The sequence below is a fragment of the Python bivittatus genome, unplaced genomic scaffold, assembly GCF_059951505.1.
Source record: "Python bivittatus isolate LINGU-HERP-01145 unplaced genomic scaffold, Pbiv_v1 ctg000020_np1212, whole genome shotgun sequence".
NCBI classification, from domain to species: domain Eukaryota; kingdom Metazoa; phylum Chordata; class Lepidosauria; order Squamata; family Pythonidae; genus Python; species Python bivittatus.
The window spans coordinates 87,850,362-87,874,751 of record NW_028277030.1 but is presented as its reverse complement, the minus strand read 5'-3'; the positions used below and the strand labels follow the sequence as shown (position 1 = coordinate 87,874,751).

The window sequence follows — 24,390 nt, the reverse complement described above, 5'->3', positions numbered from 1 at the left end:
TTTAGTGTAAAGGTAAATTGCTATGAAGAGCCTAGGATTGGTTATCTTGTTTTCCCTATCAGTACTTTAACAAACTCTTGCAGCTTATCACATTTCATGATAAGATTTAATGTGGATTTTGAAAAGCTGCTTTAGGATGCATTCAATGTTATTATTTCTTTCTTCTTGTTGTGTTTTAAAAATTAGTATACTTTAAGAGCATTGCTGTGAATATTATGGAGTAATTTCAGAAACAGACACTCCTAAATGTTTGAAACAGTCTGAAAAGAAGGAGGAGAAATGCCTATCTACTGTCTTCCCTTATTGACATAATTGATTCTAATATGTCACTAGGTTGTGATTCTAATATGTCACTAGGTTGTGATCTGTTTATTTTAACCACACATGGTTTTTCCTTCTGTTTTCTTCTTGAACTGAAACATGTCTATCTCATTCTTCTACAACATGGGTACATAGTATTTACAGTTGCACAAGTAACCAGCAATGTTTAGAACAGTGTTGACCAAACTTGGCCACTTTAAGATGAGTGGACTTCAACTCCCAGAATTCCCCAGCCAGCATGGCTGGCTGGGGAATTCTGGGAGTTGAAGTCCACTCATCTTAAAGTGGCCAAGTTTGGACAACACTGCCCTAGAGGGTTTTTAGAAATGGTTGGGCTTCAACATCTGTATACTGGAAGTATAATATTATTGAAGGGGACACTAACTCATGTTTTGGGCTTGTGCTATGGTCGATCATTTTGGTTTTAATATTCATAAGAATGAAATATAAATTTGGGAAGAGAAATAAGATTTATAGATGTAGAGATGTATCATTAAATTACATCCTGAAAATTGCCTGGCTGGGAGATGATCTCAGAATTCTTTTGTTTGCCAGTTTGACTTCTGTGATGAAGTAAAGGTGAGATTGTGATGGAATGGAATTATGAAGGCCACACTCAGGGAGGGAAACATCCTCTTTCGTCTCCTGAGGGGCGAGGAAGAGATAAGAGGATGAGGCTGGCACCTCCCTGAGGAATTCACTCTGTTTTCACTGACTGACTGTGGGAACTAAGTTTCAGTCTGGGAAGATTCTTGCTAGAGGTTGTAGCTAATAAACATTGCTGAACTGAATCTGCATGGTCTCCTGGAGTTCCTTGGGCTAGGCCTGTCAGAGATGTTCATAACAACAAAAATATCATCTGCATTTTGCCACTTTCTTTTCACCTCAAATAAATGTTCATAAAGGTTATTTTAACTATGGGATCTGTTTCATGTAAATGGAATGATAAAAATTCAGCAATAATCAAGGAGTTGTTGATATTTACACGTTAGGGGAAAAAACCATAATGCCAGACAAATAGGGCTTAAGACATCTGTGCTGAACACCATGGTATCCTCCTGGGGAAAAAAAAGAGCTAACTGGCTTGGAAATCTTTATCACAACTTCTATAAATAGCAGATTAATTGAGGGAGGCATGAAGGAATATTCAGCATAGAACCAAAAGCAAAAGCTTATGTTGTGTATGTAGTTTTAAAGGACCAGTATCTCCACATAAGCTGATTGTTTAAGCTGAAATGTAAATACATAAATAAATGTGCTGATTGCTTAAATTGAACCAAAAATCAGAAAGTGTTTATTTTACTATGCAGAGTTACTGCAGGAGTAACCCCTGGTTCACTGTATTCTGCTACTAACAGAGAATATATAGACAGTCCAAGTAGTTCAGAATGCAAACAAGGGCATCCATGGAGGTTGAGGGTCAATAATGTCAAGATGGTGGCCACACGTGTGTGATTGAAACCTTGGTTTTTTTTAATGTGTGTCATGTGTAATATATGTAAAAAAGGGGTGGGGATTTTGATTGCTGATTTGCAGTTGCCCTTTTGACTTTTTTGATCTCCTTAAGGACACCTCTGAATGTAGCCATAATAACTGACACAGTAGCTTGCCTGTTTTCCTTTGGAAATGAGATTTAGGAGGAAACTATCAGCTTGGACCTTAAACATAATAGTAAACAGTTGTCTTTTCCTGGCATCTCCATGCCCTTCCCAGAGAAGCAAATCTCCTAGTTAGGTCCATGATCATCACTTTTGTTCACAGCAACTACATAGATAGACCTTCTCCAGAATGACATGTCTCCAACTTGGCCCTTCATCTCTTCCAACAGGGCATCCATGACTGGAGTAATTGAGCCTGTCCACCTGCTGCTGATTGACCTTTTCTTCTCTTTCCTTCCATTTTCCCCAGAATTATGGACTTTTCAAGAGAGTTAGGTCATTATCTATCCATGTAATTTTCTTGGTAAAATATAGGAGAGGTTTACCAGTCCCTTCTCCTGTACAGCGTGAAATTATGTCTTTGCCATTGTCACTAAATGATAATCTGCCTCCAGCATCTTCCTATATTGCTGCTATCTGGTATCTGCTTGCTTTAGCTTGGCAGCTGGGATGATCTTCACACCTTGCTGGGAGTATATACTCTTGGTGTACACTCCCATTATTCTTTGCTCATCCCTCCCCACAAGAAAGCAGCATAGCAAGACTTGAAGGGGGGACACATCTCAGTAGTTGTATTCATATGGATTCTTGTGGCTGTGAAGTCAAGAATATAGTGGTAAAATTTGATTCAAGCAAGCATATTTGATTAAATTGTACAAACCCAATAAGTATGCATTGTCTGTTTTATTTATGAATCAAACATTGGCCCAATAAACTATGCAAACCGAACACTGAACAGCATTTAATCCATAACTTCTATTAAAACAAAGCATTTCTAAAATTCAGAAGCTAATTTAGAGAAGCACAGTCCACAAAATATATAATCTACCTTTTTATTTGATATTGATTTTATTACAAGTTGTACAAACTGCAACTTGACTTCACCAAAATGGAGACAAGCCAATAGATGATGCTACTTGTGCAAATTTGTCCTGTTTTTTGTTCATTATAAATGGATGGAATGTGCTAGTTTTGAAATAAGAAATATTATTCTAGTTGTAGTGCCGATCATTAAGTTGAATAGTTAATAAATAATTAATAAGTATAATTATAATAAGATTCTTAATACAGATTCTTAAATGTAAGAACTACAATCTCTCTGTACAATATGAATCTTGGGGAGGAAAAAAAAACCCTGACACAGGGATTCCAACAAATACGATAACTTTGTGATATAATCCTGGTGAAAAAGATGGGGAAGGGGTCTCTGCAGACAGCTTACAAGATGTTCTAACACACTATCCCTAAACAATACAGAGAAAGCAATAGGAAGGATGTTCTGATCCTATTACAAATTTATATTTGGATAATGAGTTCTGTTTTGATTGCAATTCTTATCTAATTTGTGCTTGCCACATAAGCAGTGGAACTATCCATAACCAGTGTAGTCATACCTGACATTAGAAGTGAGATCAAAGATCAATTCTGGTCTATGACCTGAATCTAAAAAAACGTTTTTTGGTGCTACCTGGACGCTTGGACCTGATTCTGGGGTCTGAACTCTTGCTTGTTGGATTCTGTCCCTAAACTTGAATCATGTTTCTTTTTTCTTATGTATTTTGTTCATACCAAAACTTCAAATATTAAGAAATCTTTGGAAGGAAATCTACAGATCTTACACATAAATAGGCTTTTAGTAGCATAGAAATGTCATATCACCAACAAAGTCTCTTTGATTTTGCCATCACAAGAAAATGGTTTAACTTGATACTGGGGGAAGGGGTGGGGGTGTGGCACAACAGCTAGTTTATCATCATGTTAAACAAAAGTCTAGTGTACTCTGAAAGACACATTAGTGTTCAATACCAGCCCTAGAAGAATAAAGCAACTCTGAACATTCAAGAACAAGTTAAACGTTCATGCTTCTTAAACTGAAGTTGGACCATATGTTTAAAAATGCACATAGAGCATTTTGGCTATAGTCTGCAGTAGTTTCATCAAGTTATTTTACCTCTGCAGTTATGTTTGCTTCTATGCAATGGGATTGTTGAAATCATGTATTTGACCAAGAGATCAAATCTCCTTTTCTATATGAATGATCTTTCTCTGTTGTGGTAAATTTGTCCCCATTGGCGAAGATGCTGTAATGGCAGTAATGAGGGAGTTAAAACTGTCTTTTGTCACGAAACGTGATGTACTATATATAGTTTGTTCCATTTGCATAATTCCCCAGTATTAGCACCAACATTCCTGGCATCTGAGCTCATGGCAGACGAATGGTGGGCAAAATTGTCACCAAAATAAGCATCCAGAGGCCCAATGGGGAGTTTGCAACAGCAGCAAGAGAGAATATTATTTGTTTGTTTTCTTAAACAGTAAAGCTCTGACATCAGCCAGTCTCAGAGAAAAGGTAGCATCATCTAGGCTGAGGGACACCTCTCTGCTAATCATAAAATGGGTAGGCTTCAGCAGCCCCAAAGCCCAAGACTTGCAAAAGACTCTGCTGCAACCCTTGTGTGACTATGAAGAACGTCTAAAGGAACTAGGTATGTTTAGCTTAACAAAGAGAAGACTGAGGGGAGACATGATAGCAGTCTTCCAATACTTGAAGGGTTGCCATAGGGAAGAGGGCATCGATTTATTCTCCATAGCGCCTGAGGGTAGGACAGTAAGCAATGGTTTTTTGTTGTTTTTTTTTGCATGGGACACTTGTTTGGAAAATTCTGAAAGTTCATTTCCTTCTGCATCTGCAATTCATCCTTCATTTCTGTTCTACTGCACTTTCTGTGATGTTGATGCCAAGGGAGCAGAAAACATTTTTAATTTTTTAATTTTTAAAATTTTATTTTTAAATATTTGTAACATGTTTTTCATTCATATAATTCTATAATCCATGTACCTCTGAAATTTTACAGGTTTTTGTCTCTGTATTTATATGTGACGTTTTCATTAAAAAGTATACATACTTGCACACCCATGTGCCTGCATGCATGCACACACACACACACAAAATGAGGGAGGGAGCTTGACATAACCATTTAGTTTTCTTGACACCAGTACAGAAGTGGTTTTCATTGCCTTTTGAGATCTTTCCCCTACTTTTCTAGTCTAGCCCACCACCATGGACTTCCCAGATGGTCTCACTTCTAGTATTAACCAAGACTGATTTTGCTTAACTTGGAGTTAATAAGCCCAGGTTGGCTGTCCTGGCATGGGGTAGCCCAACCCGGGGGTGTGGAAGGTAAGGTTAACATTTACGTGGAAAACCACTGCTGCACAGAATAACCAGAGATTTAGGTCAGATTGAAAAGTTGGAAACTGGAAAAAGGGAACGGCAAGTGAGTTTGGCATTATTACCAAGAAAACTGCATGGTTGCATCCGTACAGTCATCAAAGTCGAGCTTGAATCAAGGATATCTTTACTTTATAAAGATGCAATGTCTTAAAGATCTGGGGTGGGGAAACAGGCAAGAAAGAAGCATTGCTACTTAGGCACGTTTGCTCTTGGTTTATTTAACATGCATCAGGATAGTGAGAGTTGCCGGTTGCCTATTACTATAAGACACACACACACACACACACACACACACACACACACCCTTCTTTATACCAGTGTGTTCATCCTAGAATATCTCAGTTCTCAGTACTATAGCAAGTGTTCCGGATAGCCTGAAGGGTAACCACAATGAGATTTACTGTACTTTTTAGAAAATGTGTTTGAGCTACTAGCATCACTCTGCAAAACTGCAAAATACCTTTTATTATGTTAGAAAGTTTGGGATATTAGAGTCCTAATCCCGTAATAAATGATACTCCTTAATTTGGTATAAGAGTTTTATTTTTGCAGCAACGGACTTAACTCGATTACCTCTCCGGAAAAAATGCAATTGATCTGACAGAAGAGAGAAGGAAGAGACGACACACGCAAGAACTACTGTATAAGAAATGAAAAATAAAGCAAAGGGGCCAACAAGATTGAACAAATGAGGGTGGGAAGAACATTACGTTTTAGGAAATGTAGGGAGGAGCAGGTTTTTAACACTGGAGCCATCAGATCGTGCGATGCCTCCGCAGGCGGCGTGGGGTACGTGGCCGTGTTCAAATGTCCAGCCAAATGATACAACCCAGTTGTCGTCAGCAGTCGAAAAGCCGCAGACTGGCCAATGGAAAGCGCCACAAATTGCAGCCGAGATTGATTCCACGCTGGCCAAAAGTTGCGCGCACCGCCTCCTTTTCGCGCTTTCGCCCCGGTCGAGCCGCGCGGCGGTGGAGCGCCGCCTGCCGGCTATTCCCTCCCCACCAAGCCCCGCCCGTCCCAGGCTGCCCCGCCCTCTTTGGCTCGTTTTCTCGGTCTTCGTCGGGATTATGTCATCTGGCGGCAGACCGAGCGCTTGGGTGCCGTAGCCTTCCCGCGAGCACAGGCTGAGGCTGCTGCTGAAGGAGCGAGATCGCGCGTCTGAGGAGCGGCGCGGAGAGCCGGAGCTGCAGGGATCGGGAAGAAGCAAGCTCGGCGCCCGGGTCTGGGAAAGCTCCTCTCCACCAGGCGCGCCCCGGTGCTCCGATTGCTTCCCGGCGCCCCTCGCCACTGCCTTCAGTGGCTGTGCCTCTGCGGATCCCGTTGTCTTTGGGGGTCTCCCGCATCGGAGCCGGGCGGATGCCGCCGCAGCAAGAACGAGAAACCGGCTACATCAGCAAGCCGCTGCCGGGCGGCTGCGAAGTGCCTCCGGTGCCTCCGCGTCGGGTCCGCAGCAGCCGAGCGGCGGCGCTGGGGGCTGCCTTGGGGAGCCGCTGCCGGGCCGGAGCTAGCGGGGGGGCCGGAGCAGTCGGAGCGGAGCCTCGGCGCAGCATCAAGTGTGTGCTGGTGGGAGACGGCGCGGTGGGTAAAACCAGCCTGGTGGTGAGTTATACCACCAACGGCTACCCTACGGAATATATTCCTACCGCCTTCGACAATTTCTCAGGTAATCGGTCGGGACGGGAGGGCTCCTCGTGGAGTTTCAAGGAAGCGTTTGATGCGCCTATAACCGCTCCGACTCTTGGGGGAGAGCCCCGTGTTCGCTATCTGTCTCAGCGCTGCCTCGGATCGGTCCGGGGGGCTCGGGTGTTACTCGCCCCATTTACTCAGTGGCGTCTCCTGCTGGCTTTCAGTCTTCCAACTCGGGAAGGGGCGGTGCCCCGCGGACTGAAGTAGGTGCGCGTGGAGGCGAAGGCTGGCCTGGCCTGATCCCTCTTTCGTACCGGAGGGGAGTGCTGGGAAGAAGGACTGGCCGGCCAACGAAATGGATCAGTCCCTAATTGCGTCTGGGGCGGGGTTAATCGTAAATTAACCCATAGATCCCTGCGAAAAACGAAATCAGTACAACCCGAACTCTGCTCGAGGGAGGCATCAACGTGGAAAGCAGCGCCAATAGACGTTTGCCGAACCTTTTTCTGAGAAAGTGCGGACGATGCCTGCCTTCTCCCTTAAGGCGGGCAGACCCGTTTCTGACCATTACTGTGGTTGATCCAGTAGTTAAGAATAGAAAACATGCCGCTAATTTTTTATACCCAGTTGTGTGGCGAGTTCGTGTTTATATTCATATATAAAAATGTACAGTATTTAATCCCGGACAGCTTTTATTTGTTGCAAGGTGTATGTGCCTCTTGTAGTTGTTAAATTTAAAACTATACGGGCAGCACGACGTTTCTTAGGTTTACTGGGAACTTCGAATGCATTTAGTGGGGTTTATTTTCCCCACACGATTAACAAGTTTAGTGTCCTTTTTGTTTACTTCAGTTTGGAATATGTGATACTTAACTGCCATATTTTTTCCACTAGACCCCGTGATAAGGACTAGTAACTTGTTAACTGGATTAAAATCAAAATCTTTAGACTTGTTACTAATGCTTGTTGGAGGGAGCATTGTGACAGTTGTTTATATTGTAATATAACATACAGAGCACAGTAATTTTTGGCTGTTGTAGTTTGGTTTATCTCAGGGTCAGAGGAGTTATACCGAGTCTTTTCTGTCCTTGGATTTCTTATTACTTATTTTCTACAATATTGCACTTCTCTATCACTTTGCAAATCCTTCGGGCTAAGTCATAATCCTTATCCCTTAAGATAGGGGGTAACTCCTACTCGCCCTTCTTCCCACCAGTTAGTTTAGATTTCCTTTTATGTTCTTGAAAACCACTGTGGAGATAGCTTTCTGCTGTGAGCCTTGTGAATGTTTGTAATTACATTGCCCCTGTCAGCTTCCCCAGTATTTAAAATAAGGGTGGTGGTCTGAAGTGAGAAAATGCTGGGTCATCATGCTCATCTTTGGGAGACAATATTCATTGTTAGTTGCCTTTTCCGGAAAAGGTGGTTCTTCCAGGGGTGTATCTATATTGGTCAGACCTTTTCTGTAAGGTTTGAAGAGCTTTTATGTGCTTGAAAGCAAACATTGAAGAGTAAACACAGGTCTGAAATTGTGGGAGTTTTGTGTGTATTTCATTCAGTGCAGGAACATGTTTTTCCAGCCAGCATTATAGAACATGTGCTCTTGCGTTGACCTGATGTCGAAATGCAAGGGCTTTTTGTTACAATATGAAACATGGGGTGATTGAGTTTTATGCCACCGGAGGTAGTTATCTACTCTAAATTGTCCTATTTCTGCAAGACCTGTAAACCACTCTGATGCAAGTTTACTTAAAAATGAGTTCCCTTGAATTTAGTGGAATTTACTCCCAAATAAGTCTATGTAGGCTTTGCAGACTTGTGGTTGAGAACCTGAATGAATATAGGGTTTGTGATTACAGTGGAAGATTTACCTTTTGTATTCATTTTTTAAATGTTTGGTTTCTTTTAATCACTGTAGCATAGGTAGTTTTTTAAAAAAATATTGTATAATCACTAGTGTATATATTTTGCTATTGTTGTAGTTTGTTATAACTCACCAATAAAAAACCTCCAATGGAATATTTGACTTTTGTACAATTTTGTACAATTTTGAGACTTCATGTTTATTGCCTTATGCTGATATAAGCAATTTTGCTTTGTAGCTAAAATTGCTGTTCTAAATACCTCAAGGACACAATTTTACTATCAGTGTTGCAGATTGATAGAGTAGTACTTAACCAAAAGCAGCATGCCTTTAGCCTTACATGATGGGCAGGGGGTAGGTGAGAGACAGACCCCAACCTAATCCACAAAGGAGAAACAGCAGAAGAAGAAGAGAAAATTTCTCCTCAGGGGAAATATGTAAATATTTGTATTGTCTTCTTTGTGATTTAAAGCACTGGGGAGGGGTTCCTTGGTGTATAAGCTTTGAAAACAGAACCTGACCCCCCCTTCTCTAAAATCAATCTTCAAGCATGTTTAGAGGGTGTTTGTGGAGCAAAATCCTCCTTTGTATTTGGGACAACTCTCTTTTTTGTAGGGGGCAAGTGTCTTTTGGTCACAATTTTCTGCTTTGTAACGAAGGCCGGAATCCTTGAAGGGATTATGTAAGCCCAGGAGTTGTTGGGAGGTTGGAGAGAAGAGGCTGATTTGGAGCTCTGCAGGCTGTTAAGCTCAAACTGGTCCAAAGGTAAATGAGCAATGTGAGGACAGATGTAATTCTTCATTAACGGGTAAAAGTTTTTCTGACTCTCCCCTCCCTTCCATTTCAGCTGTAGTGTCTGTCGATGGCCGACCAGTGAGGCTCCAGCTCTGTGACACAGCCGGGCAGGTTAGTAAAGCTGCTTATGGAATTGATATGGCGATTTTTCTGCTGTGTGTGAGAGTATAAGTGTGTATGTCAGCACACATCTGTGGATTGGTAATGGAAAATCATCCTTGTACTCCTCTTGGAGGATTCCACCTTCTTAAATCTCCAGAAGTCCTTAAGCTTGGGAAAAAGGGCTTCCCTGGGGAACATCGGTTTCCCAAGTCAGATTTGCCCTGTGGCCCTTTGCCACCTTCTCACAGCTGCCATTATGGAACTGGCTCCCTTTCACCCACCTCCTGGCCTGCTCTTCTGGACCTTCCCCTGCTGCCTTTGGCTGGACACGTGGGTTACCTTGGTGACAGCCTGGGAGCAGTGCCGCTCATTTCCCAGGGTGACATGAGGAGCCCGGGGGCCCACAGCCCCTCTGAGCAGTGGTTGGGAAGTGGCTCTTTTGTTACCCTGAGGGCACAAGGCTGTAATGGCTTCTTTGTCACCAGGACAGTGACAGTCCCTGAACAGGGATATGGCAACAGTGGAAGGGGGAAAAGAGTTGCTTCGTTTGTTTACAAGAGTGTCATATGTGTGAAAAAGCATGGGGGTCTGTGTGTTTGTGGATATGTATATGTGTGGTGTGGTGTGGAGAGAGAGAGAGTGCGAGAGAATGATCTTGTGCCTGTGGGTATGTATTTGGCAGTCTATTTACCATTCGGAGTCTGGAGAAAAAGCTTTGCTGCTCCTTCAGTGTCTGGGGATTGGTGCACTGGAGTTATAGCAGGATTGTGCAACATTTTCTGGACTGAGGGCTGCATTTGCTTTCAGATCCAAAAAGTGGACAGGAATAGGACAAAAACCTTAACCTAAATTCATTTCAATTACATCCAGTTAGAATTAAATGTGGTTATGATATCCCTCTAGTAATGTATTAAAACATTTTCCTCTTCTGGTACATGACATATTGGCAACAGATATTGGAGGTCTCTGTAGGCCCAATCAAGCCTTAAGGGCTAGGTTGTGGTCCTCTGTCTTGGGGACTTACGTCCATCAACAGAAATGGAGATTATCTGTCTGTCCATCTATCCATCCATCCATCCATCCTTAGAGGAAGGTTTGACTCCTGGCAACTACCTGGACAAGTTCCTGTGGTTTTCTTGGCAACGTTTTCAGAAGTGGTTTGTCACTCCTTTCTTCCTTGAACAGTGAGAGAGTGACTGGCCCAAAGTCACTCTGCTAGCTTCATGTCTAAGGCAGGGCTAGAAAACACAGTCTCCCAATTTCTAGCCTGGTGCCATAACCACTACATCAAACTGGCTCTCATATATGGCTTTAAGGACTTCAAAATACAACAAGCCAGCTCTGCAGAGTAGAACCCTGGGCTTTTGTCCCTAAATCTTGTCTGCTGTATATGCATCCTATTTCCTTATCAAACTACCCCCGTGCTTTTTATGTAAGGGGTCTGCAAGATCAGGGACTCAATACCCATATCATCTCAAGATCGGATTAATACAAAGTGTTTTACCCGGAACTCTCTTTGAAGACTACTTGGAAACTGCAGCTGCACACCTGGTGGCCCGTGAGAGCCACTTTACCACAATAACAACACTTTTGCAGGCACTGCATTCATTTCCAATAAGTTTCTGAGTGCAGTTCAAAGGGAGGGGTGAGAAAGACAGCACCCCAGGGTCAGGTTTTCTCAGTAGCTGTCCCTGCCGTATGGAACCCCCTGCCCAGGCTACCCCCATTTTAGTTATAATGGAAGGCAGTTAAAATGCTTTTATTCTGCAGGTGTTTGGAGTCTAGTGCTATTCATTGTGTCGATTTTTTAAGTTGTGGAGACAGGATTATATTATGGTTTTTATCAAGTTTTTTGGGGTGGTTCAGGTTGGAGGTTTTACTGCCTTTCAGTGAGTGAAAATTACCTGGAGTCTTATGGCTGGCATGGGATACATATATTGTAAGAAATAACACTTATTTTATTTCTTCTGATTGACGTCAGTTAATCCAGTCATAGGAAACATCAGCTGTAGGCCCTGGTAACCTTTCTCCCCTGGGTTTTAGAAAGCCTCTTGGAGCTGTGGATGCTAATACCATCTTTTTGTCAAGAAAGACTGTTCTGTAGTCTGTTAGGTGATGATAAGGGATGAGAAAAGAGCCTTTGATTATCTAGGGGCTTTCTCATTTCTACCTTGCCCTGACCTCTCCATTTATTCCTTGATTGTGTGAATTAACAATTGTTCCTCTGAGCTGTGAGATCTATAACAAGATTTCTAATTGTGCAATTATTTAGAGCTGCAAACCTTGTAGATTTATGTAGCTGCAATATACGGCACCCCACATACGTGGCCCCATAGCCAAGAGACAGGTGCCTTGCGTTGTGCCTCGTTTTCCTGAGGGGTGTTAAGTCTGTCAAATGAGTGAGCTAATGAAATCTTACCTCCTAGATCTCAAGTTCTCTTTGCAAGTATCCCCCCTCCCAGTTAATTCAAGTGAAAAGAGGGCTGCACATCTGTATCTTCTCCAAATAAGAATCTCAAATCACCACCACCCCTTTGCAAATTGATACACAGGTTCTAACTTGGCAGCAAAATGTTGGCACCAGAAGGACATTTCAGAATGTGTTTGCTCTTTGCACTTGTTAATTTAAGGCCCTCTGACAAACATTGCTGGATTTTAATTAAAATGCCACCACAATAGAGACAAATCCTGCCTCTTCAGGGGGCCATTGTTGCCATGTTAATATTTCCCTCTGTTTACTTTCCTCATCTTTAACTCTTGGAATTTGTGTAATTGTCAGGCTGTTCCCTTTTACTATGAGATATCTCTCTTTCCAATAAGGAAGTTGAGTTCGGATCTAACAATGAAAGCCAAGCTTTTTAAAAAGCGCATTATGTAAAGAGTTCTGAAATGTAGCATAGGACAACATTCATTGTATTGAACCAGGAAGTTGGGGAAGGAGACCAGAAGGTGTTATTTTATTCATGGTGAGAGAAATGTGTCAAGTGCAAGTCATTGCAGTTGAAGGCTACAGTAAATATGAACCTAAAGCAGACCATTGTATTATCTCTTGATTCCTTCAGCATGATTCCTAGATGTGGCTGGTAGCTGTATTCTTTCCTTGGTGTGTCAAGATTGCCAGGATTTAGTTTCGAATTTCCAGCAACTTCGTTATGATTAGCCAAAAACCTTCATTATTCAAATACATGATCTTTTCCCCTGCTCAGAGAACTGAAAGAGATGTAAAGGTGGTCTGGTAGGGGAGTGCTGTTCTTTGTGTCCAAAATGTGCTTCAGACTGGGCTTGGGCATGCATGCTTCACCTATTGGTGCCTCCTTAAAAGAGCCACCTGACCCCAGGAAAAAAAGCATTTGGTCTAAGGAGAAGAGGATGACCAGCAGCAAGATGGACAGACTCAGTTACAGTGGCAATGGATGCACCATTGACAGATTAGAAAGAACGGGTTAGGGATAGATTGTCATGGAGAAAATCTATCTATGTTGTCACTAGGAGCTGAAATCGACTTGATGGCACATAATCAATCTACAGTGTTTCAGACAGATGGTGCATTCACACTCCTGTATGCTCTGAAGCATCTTTTTGGTAGTGACCCTGAAGGGCTGCAGAATCCTACAGCCCATCACAGACCAATCTGATGCAGTGACTCCATCATAGTTGCCTCAAGCTGAGAATATATTTCTAAGAGTGAAATGCTTGAGATGAGGCAATGTATACACAGTGGCAGTAAAAGTTAAACTGTCTCCCAAGGTTTGGATCACTAATCATGAGGCAGTACCTCACCAGAAACAAAGTTCACTTTGGCTGGGTTCACATTTTATGTTAAACTGTAATTTTATCAGAGTGTGGGTAAATCCCATGGTTTTAAACCAGAGCTTATGGCTTAGCATTACTGTATGAACCAGTCCTTGGGGTTTGTCAAAAAACAGCATTAAAACAATGGCTTAATGTGATATGCAATCCTAGCCAGTTGCATTTCCAAGGAAGATGTTTTTAGAGTCAACTTTACATGCTAGGATATTGATTTGTTGAATTTATTTATTTGATTTATATATCCAAGCATTGGATATGCAGGCATTCAGTTCACTACCCCCAAAGCTCTAGAGGAAGGAATGAAAGAAGGATGGAAAGGACACCCTTGACACTGAATGAATCCCATACCGATGGATCATAATAGAAAACCACATGCTATCCTCCATAAGTTAAATCTGGTCTCAATTTATGAATGTTATGAACGTAGCTTAGGGTATCAGATTTAAGCTGAAAACCAAATCATCTCATTCTGTTATGTTAGTGCTTCTGGTATATTTGTAGAATCATAAGCCAGACAAATCTATTCAAAGGAAAGGGGTTAAGCAGACATACGTAACTCCTGTTCCCAGTAATATTATAGCATTGTAGATGTTGGATTCCAAGTCCCATCAGTCACTGTAACATAGGAGTTATACTCCAACAGCATCAGAAGATACACAGACAATAAACTACTATAAAGAAAGAAGACAGAATTTCTCTGAGTAGATGATGCTTTAAACAGGAGTGTAATTACTAATATCCATTAGTAATTACAACCAATATTGTTGCTTCAAAAATCAAGAAAGAGATTTTACTTTTTATTTTGGCTGCTAGAAAATTTTGCTCTCTCAACTTTGAGGAAAAAAATGGTCTGGTGTATGTATGCGTGCATATGTGTGTGTGTGTTCATTCATTCATTCATTCATTCATTCATTCATTCATTCATTCATTCATTCTCTGCTGCCGCCGCTGCCACCACTTACCAAAGTGGATTCTGGAGTGGTATAAAAAGCTAAAATAGCCCATCAATAAGTAAATGCAACAAAGCAGCAGTCAAAAAGAAAGCATAGAGTGAGATAGACATGACTCATATGCAAATTCTATGCCACAGTATTTAAAAAAAATGTATTCCAAACTAATACTTATTCTTTGCTAGATTATAGCTAGTATGTCAGATTTGATCTAGCCCTGAACTGTATTGCATTGGCAGTTTATGGCCATTTTACGGTTGTGATTCCTGAGATTGTGTCTGAGGCAAGCTTTCTTCAGTTGAAGATTACCACATATGGTGTTTTTTCTTTTGATTGAATTATTTTAATACTTTGTGGTTCTTCACTTCATGAAGGTCCCCAGTTCTCCTTCCATTTTCTCATTTTAGTTCATATACAGTAGATATTCACTCCATGTTGTATACAGGTTACTCTTGCTGTCTGGGGGCAGTTCCATTCCCACTTCATGATCATGGATAACAAGACCTTAATAAATACTTTATACATGTGCCAAAGCCTGCCCTACCATTTTGCCCATGCATAAAGTAACAAAAACAAGACAAAAACCACAGCTAAGTGAAGCGTACACTGATATCTGGCCTGTCTTTAGCAGCCATGGGTAATGGAACCACAGATAATGAGAGCCACCTATAATTTCTCAGTTCTTCCAACATCAACAGTAGCTCCTAAGTTAGTGCCTTCTGTTAAATGCTACCCTCTTTGAAATGAATGAAGGAACATTGCATCATAGCAGAGCCAACCCTTGAACCGATTCTATTCCCCAATTATGGTTGTCAGCTGATGGTGATGCCGAATGCTGTGCCTGGCTGTGCTCTTACTTCGGTGTTGTGGAACCACATGGGACAGACTACCTGAGGTTTTGCCAAATTACAGTGCACAACTAAATAATGTTCCATGTAAAGCAACAAAACAAAGCTGTGTCAAGGAAGAGGGTTCTAGCTTTAGTTTTCTGTACAATTGCTAGTTTTCTCTGTTCAGGTGCTTTCTTCTTTCATGTCCCCTTTCCTTCTCTCTGAGATCACGTTCAAATAACTGGTTCTTTGCTACGTTCCACCTTGGTACAGTTGATGGGAAGCCTGTGACTCTGGGTTCTGCTACCGCCTCTGCAGAGCAGTTATGTTTACTCTTTTTATAGAACTTGCTCTGTGTGTCCATTTGGTCGCTGATGATAATGATTCTGCTATATTTGGGAGCAATGATTTAGAATCAGTAAGGAAAAAAAAACACTTTCTATCCTGCACTTTGCTTTACGAAGCATAGAAAGGCCCTTTTGTTACTACAGAGTCTCACCATGTTCACATTGCTTTTATTTTTGCACAGGATGAATTTGACAAGCTCCGCCCACTGTGCTACACCAACACAGACATCTTTCTGCTCTGCTTCAGTGTTGTGAGCCCTTCATCTTTCCAGAATGTGACTGAGAAATGGGTTCCTGAAATCCGGTGTCACTGTCCCAAGGCCCCTATTATTCTCGTCGGGACCCAATCGGACCTCCGGGAAGATGTCAAAGTCCTAATTGAGCTTGACAAATGCAAAGAGAAGCCTGTGATGGAGGAGGCCGCAAGGCTCTGTGCCGAGGAAATAAAAGCTGCCTCTTACATCGAGTGCTCCGCTTTGACTCAGAAAAACCTCAAAGAAGTCTTTGATGCAGCCATTGTGGCTGGCATTCACCACTCGGATACTCAGCAACAGCCAAAGAAATCCAAAAACAGGACTCCAGACAAAATGAAAAACCTCTCCAAGTCCTGGTGGAAAAAATATTGCTGTTTTGTATAGATTCTTTTGCGAAGGCCTTGGAAATGGCAGTCTGGTTACTGAGGGTGGTTTGAGGTGACCTTTGCTGAAAATCTGTCTCCATTCCAGAGGGCACAGATAAGTTCCACCACTGAACATGCTGCTAAAATCATCCCTTTCCATTGGAGATGGGAAGAACATGAGCTGACAAGCTGAGGTTGACCAGACTGAGGGTTTTCCCCACTAGTGGTAGTTTCTTTTTGTTTAGGACTGCTGGCCTACGCTTTGGTGAAACTGAAAGTTGAACCATGAATTGACTGTATACAGATGTAGGAAGGGCCAGAATCAAGGCTTCTGCTAAGAAGTCTGCATGACGACTGTGAGGACTACCATATAGTCAAATTATGTTTTTCAGGGGGATACATAAAACTGTGCCTCTTATGACATTTGGCTCAAAAAGGAGATGTTCCCTGCCGGCATTTTCAGCCTTGTAGGCTTCAGGAATAATGTAGCACATTTCTGAAATGTACATTGTGTTGCTAAATTAGCAGAATCTGCAGGTGAATCTCATATATTTTTGTTAAAATGATATGCCTACTTCATGCACAGTGTGGGGATGTCATAACAGATTGAGCAGCTCTGCGAAAGTGTATCTTCCTTGTATACCCCTGATTGACAGATCCTTTTTACACCATGAAATGTGCATGCTTGTTGACCTGGAAAAAAGGGGAGGAAATCATATTTTGAATAGCAATGGGCTTCTTTTCTATTTACAGAGAATCTATGACAGTTCATTCAAAGATGCACCAAATATCTGCAGAAATGTGGTACAAAATGTAGATGTTGGTGGTCTTGATGATTCCCCATCTGATGCCCATCAGTGCTAGCTTGTCTTACCATTGGTTAGTTGTAGTCTAACAAGAAGGGTTCCAAGTTCAGGAAGCCTTGTCTAAATTCACATGGAAATGTTTTTCCATAAGATAATTTCAACTAATTTTAGTCTTCTTTGCTGAGGCGCAGGTATCACAATACCTGTGTCACTGAAACAATATTTGCTAGTGTAAGATAAACTGAAATGAGAAACAATTATCTGTTCAAAATTCCAGGAAGTCTATTTTTTTGAAGTCAGGGGAAATTTCATCTAAGTACATGTGTGTAGTGTTGGGAATTGACTTTCATTCAAAAGATGCCAAATCATTTTCTGCCAATGTTCATGAAGCAATAAATGTTTTTAAAATGATGACAAATGCTGGTTTACCAGTGCTCATAACTACTTGGATGACATGCTTTTGTACAAGTTTTATTTGGTCTTCCATATCTTGAATGAACCAAACTTTGGCTAAATGCCACATATTTTGGTGGCTTGGGTCAGTTTTTAAGACCATGCAAAGAAAAACAAAAGCAAAACGACCTTTCCTTGCAACAGATTGAAATAAAATATGTCTGAGCTGTTGTAGATTTATTATTTAATTGCACACCTATTTTGGGGCTTCCTGTTCTAATTAAGCAATGCAATACAGAGATTAATGTTAAACTATAATTGGGCTACTTTAATAGCTTGATTTTTCTGTCTAATTTTCCTTCTTTGCTTTTAATGTAGCCCTTTGCATTTATAATATGATCAACCTGTGTTTGAAGTTAAGAAATCATTCCTTATCATTCCAGAATGAGCCTTGGTCTCAAGTGTTCCTTCACATGGCTCTTTTTTATATAGATAGATGTATTCATGTGCTAGGATGAAATGACCAAAAGTATTAACTTTAATTTTTAAACTAACTACATTTCACCATAATGTCTGAATATGGGAATTGTAATTTTTAAAAGCATAGTTTTAAAAGCCAGAAACAAAACATAGCTGCTGATTTATGGCTGGAACAGATCAGAATTATTTTGTCTAAAAAAAAAAAAGTCCCACTGCAGGTACATTCACACAGCATGGCTGGTGCTAACCATAGCCTAGCAATGAATGAGTCATTGGCTTCTCTCCCTGCTACAAACCACCAGCAAATTATTTTGCATCACCTGTATCATGCAAGTTTAATATGACTACCTCCTATCAGATGCCAGAGAGAGAACCAAGACTAAACTGGGGTCACAGAGGCTGGATCATGTGACTGCACCCAGCACGAATGTCTGCATCACACTGAACAACTGCTTTATGAATAGCAGGATAGTAATTTGTCATCCATTATCTTCTACATTTATTTCACCACTATATAGATCATCTCATGCTGCAATGTGGTTTTGTTTGTTTTGGACTTCATATGATACATGAACAGAGCTCTTTGGGTTAAGAGTTTTGTATGAACTAGGCCATTATGACTTGTTTAAGAAGCCACGTTAACGGTTGTTTAACAAACCATATTGTGATTTAGTGTGATGCATGAATTGTGGCATTGTAATCAGAGGCCCATATCAAATGAATATTCTATGCATCTGATGAAGTGGATGTAATTGACAAAATTTTATGCTAGAACAAATCAGTTAATTTTTAAATCCCAGAATATCTTTGTGGTTATGCTGCAGCAAACTAACTTGGCTACCCTACAGATATGGATGCTGGCTTGTTTCCACGAACTGTAGTTGTGTTGAGTTTTGATATCAGAGGAACTGTAGATAATTGATGATATAAAGCAGATGTTTTGATTGCCTCCTGACACATAAAAGTTTCTGTTGGTACTTCTATGTTCTGTTGCGTCTGAATTGGTCTCATTGGAGTCCCTGCTATAACGTGGGAAGGTTTTATGTGAAGCCCAATGAATAAAACTGATGTAAGAGCCCAGTGGATGGCTATCAAATTCATCCTAAATCTTGTGTATGAGATATGCCAGTAGGATGCTGGGTTGGAAAATTCCAGTTGCCTGATGACCCAGGTGCTGAAAATGTTTGCTAGCTAGAAATCCATTCTACCCCAACTTTTGGGTGAGTAGCTGCCTAAGAAATTAGTTAAAGATCTTGAGGTTTTTAAAAACAAATCAATCAGGATGTGTCTCTTATTGTAACTCATGGGTCTAACCCTTCTAACACAAACATAATTTAGTGCATATAGTAAACACATATACAAAAATGTAAATTAAAAAAAAAACAGGGCAGATAATTCTTTTCAGTTATCTCTTCACTGCTAGTATCACTTAGACTTTGAATCTTTTCTGTTCCACTTGTGCTATGAAATAGCCTTGTCCCACCTATTACCTGCCAGCTGTCTTGGACTATAACCATCAGCATCACTGTGGCTGGGGGAGGTTCTGAGTCATAGTCTAATATAATCTGAAGGGCACAAACTGAGGAAATTGCTTTGCAGTATCCTCTTCTCATCCATTCATAAACATAGAAGAAAGAATAGATGTGTGATCATCTTTATAGATAAGTCAAATACAGCAGGGATATGTAATGGTAGGACGAAGTGTGGCTATAGAACAGTTTTCTTTGGAACCACCAGGCTCCCTGTCCTGTCTCACATCAATTGGTTAGTGTTTTTGTTTTAATGGCAAACTGGCACATTGCAAAAGAAAGTACTAACCTTGGCATCCTCTGGATTAGAGCACTGTTTGAAGACTACAAACATTCAGAAATAACTGTCTGTAGCCCTGGACATTGTTCTGCCTGTAAAAAAAAAAGTGTGATAAAAGAAAATTCTATTCTCTTCCCTTCCCCACCCCCTACTCGTTGGTCCTGGTTTGGTTCACATTTGCTCCAATGTAGAAAACACACAGGTTCTTCCAGAGGAAAATAAAGTTATGAAGGACTCATTTTTAGTCCCAAGTATGCATAACCTAGAATGCACATAAGCTGTTTCCAACAAGAATATCTAGCATAAAATAAAGTTTTCAAAATATTGTTTTAAATATTAGGTTTCCCCTTCTGTTTTTATTACTGTGACATGAAAAGGGATAAAATATGGATGATTTTAGAAATGGAAACTTCCCTTTTTTGCTACTGAAGTGTGGGAACAGAAAAGAGAATAGGTGTTTTCCATAAGTGAGTAGCAATTTTCTTTATGTAATGCTCTAAGATTGCTTTGCTTAAAGAAAGTAAGTAACCTGTAATTAATATATTGTTTCGGTACAAACAAATGCAGCATTTTAGGAGTGCTGCAGATACCAATATACTGTAGGCTACCTACATTATTCTAGATTTTGGGTGAATGTTCTTTTAAAATGTTATTAGAAATTTGCAACTTTAGTGGAAGATTTCTTCTACAGTCTATTATCTGATGTGCCTTGTGAAATGGGTTTTTAAAAGTATAGTGCGTGTTGAAAAATGAGCTTTCCAGAAGAACAATATAAGCTCATTCTCCATCCCCAAATTTAGAACTCTGGGTTTGGTTCACCCGTTTTAGAGTTAGTTGTTTCCTCCTGTTCAATCTGCAAACACTGACAGGTAAGGCTTCTTGGATACCCTGAGAGAGCTTTTCATCCCAAGAGAAGCTTTTCAAGGCTGTGTTCTGCCATTGCGGCTTAAATTCCACATAATTTTTCCTCTTAACACCCTAAAGTAGATCTGTGTGAATTCACTGTATAGCAAGGGTGGGAAGGTGTCTTCCCAAACTGAGCTCCAGGAGGCCATCTTTGGCCTGTCCCACAGCTTGAATTCCAGAATTGATATGGTCCATCTGACTTTGGATGTAGTCTTGGTAATGGGAGGTCCAAACCTTAGCTCGGTGCTCAGCTGAATGTTAGCCTTAAGGAAATAATCCTTTAAACCAGGAAGATGAAAAGCCTTCATTGCTGTACAAGAGGCAGTCCCACCTGTAGAGTGTTTGAGGTACTGACCGTTTAATTCTATGCCTGATTAATCAAAAATAAGTAAATGTATATTGGATTTTAACCTAAAATTACTGTTTGTACACCTGTTATTAGTAACATCTCTTACCCCCCCTCCCAAAAAAACGTGAAGGAGCCTAGGTCCATGAAACAATTGAGATTGCTGATGGAAGCCATAGTTTCTTGGTCTGCTTGGATAAATGATGCCATTTCAAAACTTGAAATGCCAATTTTACTTAATTGTTGCATTATAATTGATGTTTCTCTGGGAATTAACAGCACCTGCTTCCTCAAGGCAGCGTATAGTACATGTAAGTCAGTCTCCCTGTCCCACCACCTTGCGAGGCTGAAAGTCGTGACCCAGAATCATCAGGTGAACTCCATGGTTGATGGGGAACTTGAAGTTCCCTGATCCAAGTCCCACATCTTAACCTTTATACTACACAAAGGCCAAGCAATTTCCAGGGATGTGGAGGCACAATGAGTGCCTCTTCGGTGTGAAAAAGGATGGTTTCATCGGTTTGTTGCCAAAGTCCAAGCTTTGGACAGGCTGCTCTGTTGGCATGACTCAGGCTTCTCCCCCCTCATTTACATGTTTGCTGAGTTTTTCACTAATCTGTTTGTCCCTTGCCTCTAGGAATTAGTGGTTAAGAATAAAACTACAAACTCTTCTGTACTGCACCAGTCAGATTCTTTTTTGTGGTAATTCTGACAAACCCTTGCTTTTCAATGATTCAGGTAGTGCAATTTAGGTTTCTCTTTCCACATGTATGAAAGAAGACAGGAAAAAATATGTAATGGAAAGGATCCAACATACATTTGATAGAACTTAAAGTACTTCTGTGATGTGCTGTTGGAGCTCATCTAATAGTACCAAGTTTTTTCTCCCATGTATTGTAATAGTTTGGGTTTGGAGTAGGTGCAAATTCTTCTAAGCTGTGACGAGTTAAGTACCATCATAGCTTGGCAAGAGAGTAGAAAGAAGTGCAGGACTACACAAAAAGCAATCAGGTTTTTTTAGGACTATATCAACGTCCAATTTTAGGTAATGACTAAACTGCTTAATTAAAAGTTTCAACTCTTCAGAACAAAATGTCTATGAAGGTTTTGGTTATTATGATTTTGCACCAGGGGAAAAAACCCTCTAATGATATATCATAGATTAACCTTTCCTAGTCTGACACTCTTCACATGTGCTTGAAATTCTCAGACCAGTCTGGAGGGTGTTGTAGGTGAATAGATGTTTGTCCCCAGATTCTGTTAAAGTACCAGAATGTTTGCAGCACAGGAGAGTCCAAAGATGTGGGTGTATAAAAAGTCAAGATGATGGCTATGGCTGCATAATAGAAATCCTACTCTTTTTTTACACATGTAAAAAAGGGGCGGGTTTTGATTGTGTGATTGTAGCCCCCAACTTGATTTTTTTTCCTATAATGTAGCGTTATATTTTATTTTATTATGAAATTTCTATCCTGCCTTTTCATTATTAAACACAACTCCAAAGCAGAACTTGGGCATATGCATCAGATTGGCTGTGCAATATCTACTTTTATTTGTATTCTGAAAAGTAAGCCAAATAAGAGGCCCCTGTAACTTTAAAACTTTGTTTTTGTATTTAAAAATAAAAGCAACAGCTGTCTGTTAAAAACTAGAGGTGATAATGGGGTGGCTGAGGGTCAATAAACTGAAGCTGAATCCTGGCAAGATGGAGATCTTGTGGATGGATGGTTCCTGGGTACAGGAACTGGGGAGATGTGAGTTGCACTCTCTCAGTATATGGTTGGAAGGTGCTCCAAGAATTGCTAATGAAACAAGTTCCAAAGACCCTATTGCCACCTTGGGTTGCTGTATCAACTATAGTACACTCTTTCCTGGACAGGGACAGCTTTGAAATTCTTGTTTATGCATTGATGACTTCCTGTTTTGATAACTGTAATGTTTTCTGTCTTTGATCTGGAAGCTACAGCTGGTGCAGAAGGTGGTGACCATTTTTTGGAACAGGACAGCTGGCTCTGCATTAGTTTTCCTGAAGCAACTGTACCAGTTAGCAACTGAGTCAGGTTCAATGATTTGTTGATACTTATAAGTCCTTAAACAGCTTGGGACCAGAATATCCAACAGACTGGATATTCATTACAAATCTGGTTGACCATTAAGGTCACAAGAAAGTCCTGCTCAGGACTTTCACTGAATGACTCAGGCCCTCCCTGAATGATTGTTGGATGGATGGTTTGGTTTCCTTCAACCTTGTCTTTTTAAAAAAATGAATATGGTTTTTAAATTCTTTTAATAAAATAAAAAGTAGAAAAAATGTGATAATGAATACTTAAGGGTAAGCAAGTTTCTCACATATAAAACCTAACCCTAAGTAAAGTAGATTTAGTTTATCTTCCAGTAAAGGAAGTTGTACCATCTGATCTTTGAGATGTGGGCTCAGGCAGTTCTCATTCTTGGAACCTTTTCAGACACACACAGGTCTTAGAAGCAAGCCTGGCCTTTCTCAACTTACGAAGACAGGCATCTGGTGCCATTTTATGACTGCTTTTCCCATATCTGTTTTAAGAATGAAAGTGAGAAACAGCATTTTCTGAAGACAACTACAAAATAGTCCTTGGGTTCTCTAACTCCCTTTCCCCCCATGAGCAATTTTCATGAACTTTCTTCCCTTTCCCAGAGCCATTTCACTTCAGGATCCCCTAAATTCAATTCTACAACTGTGATGTACAAGAAAATGTTTGCAGTGTGCAGGCTTTCTGCATAAGAGGCCATGCTCTCCTGCAGAATATACCATTTCATTTTCTCTTCCTCTAGTTTCAGTTCCTAGGCCTAATAATTGGCTACTCATCTGAGTCTTTCCCCAAGAGGTGTTTTGTTTGTTCTTTAGTTCTGCAAAGTGTTAAATACTCCAGCCTGCTGATCCATTCTTCTAGTGCCCAGATGATGCTATTTTGACTACCAAAGGATCCATGTTTGGAGACAGAGTTAATTTTTAGAATGTATGATTGTTGCCAAGGGCTTTGGAATTTCGAGTCTCATTTGTAAGAGTCAGGTATATGAGATTCCAGAACTGAAGAGGAACATGTGACAGCATCTCTTCCTATAGTGCAGCTTTTGATCTGCCTGCTCATTTTTCCCCTAACTCTGGAATGTGAAAGAGCATCAATGAGGGGCAACAAACCAGAGCCAGAGTTTGTCCAGTTCTGATTTCCCATTGCGATCATATTTTTCTAGAAACCACCCCCTGGTTTTCTATATAGACATTTTAGGAAATAAAGGAAGCCTCAGGATGGGAAACCTTGCCCTCCAAACTGCAGCAATATCTTTTGGTTCGGAAGAGGTTTGGAAGAGGTTTATGTAAGTACCTAAGTGTCTAGGAGCCTCTTGGGGCCCATCTTGCAATAGCTTGATGGTCTGGGCTACCATAATGAGACTATAAAAGGTTTGGATGTTATTGGCTGGACTACAGAGAGGGAGTCTTTAGTCAAAAAGG

The 24,390-nt window shown here is 40.7% G+C and overlaps 1 protein-coding gene across 1 annotated transcript; it reads left to right on the top strand.

The window, feature by feature from the left end:
- The first annotated feature begins 6,097 nt into the window (after positions 1 to 6,097).
- Positions 6,098 to 19,956, top strand: RHOU (ras homolog family member U). The gene is made up of 3 exons (XM_088143470.1): positions 6,098 to 6,880; positions 9,555 to 9,613; positions 15,724 to 19,956. The coding sequence occupies exons 1-3, from the start codon at positions 6,574 to 6,576 to the stop codon at positions 16,177 to 16,179; spliced, it is 822 nt and encodes a 273-aa protein (XP_087999596.1). The 5' UTR covers positions 6,098 to 6,573; the 3' UTR covers positions 16,180 to 19,956.
- The last annotated feature ends 4,434 nt before the right edge of the window (positions 19,957 to 24,390 follow it).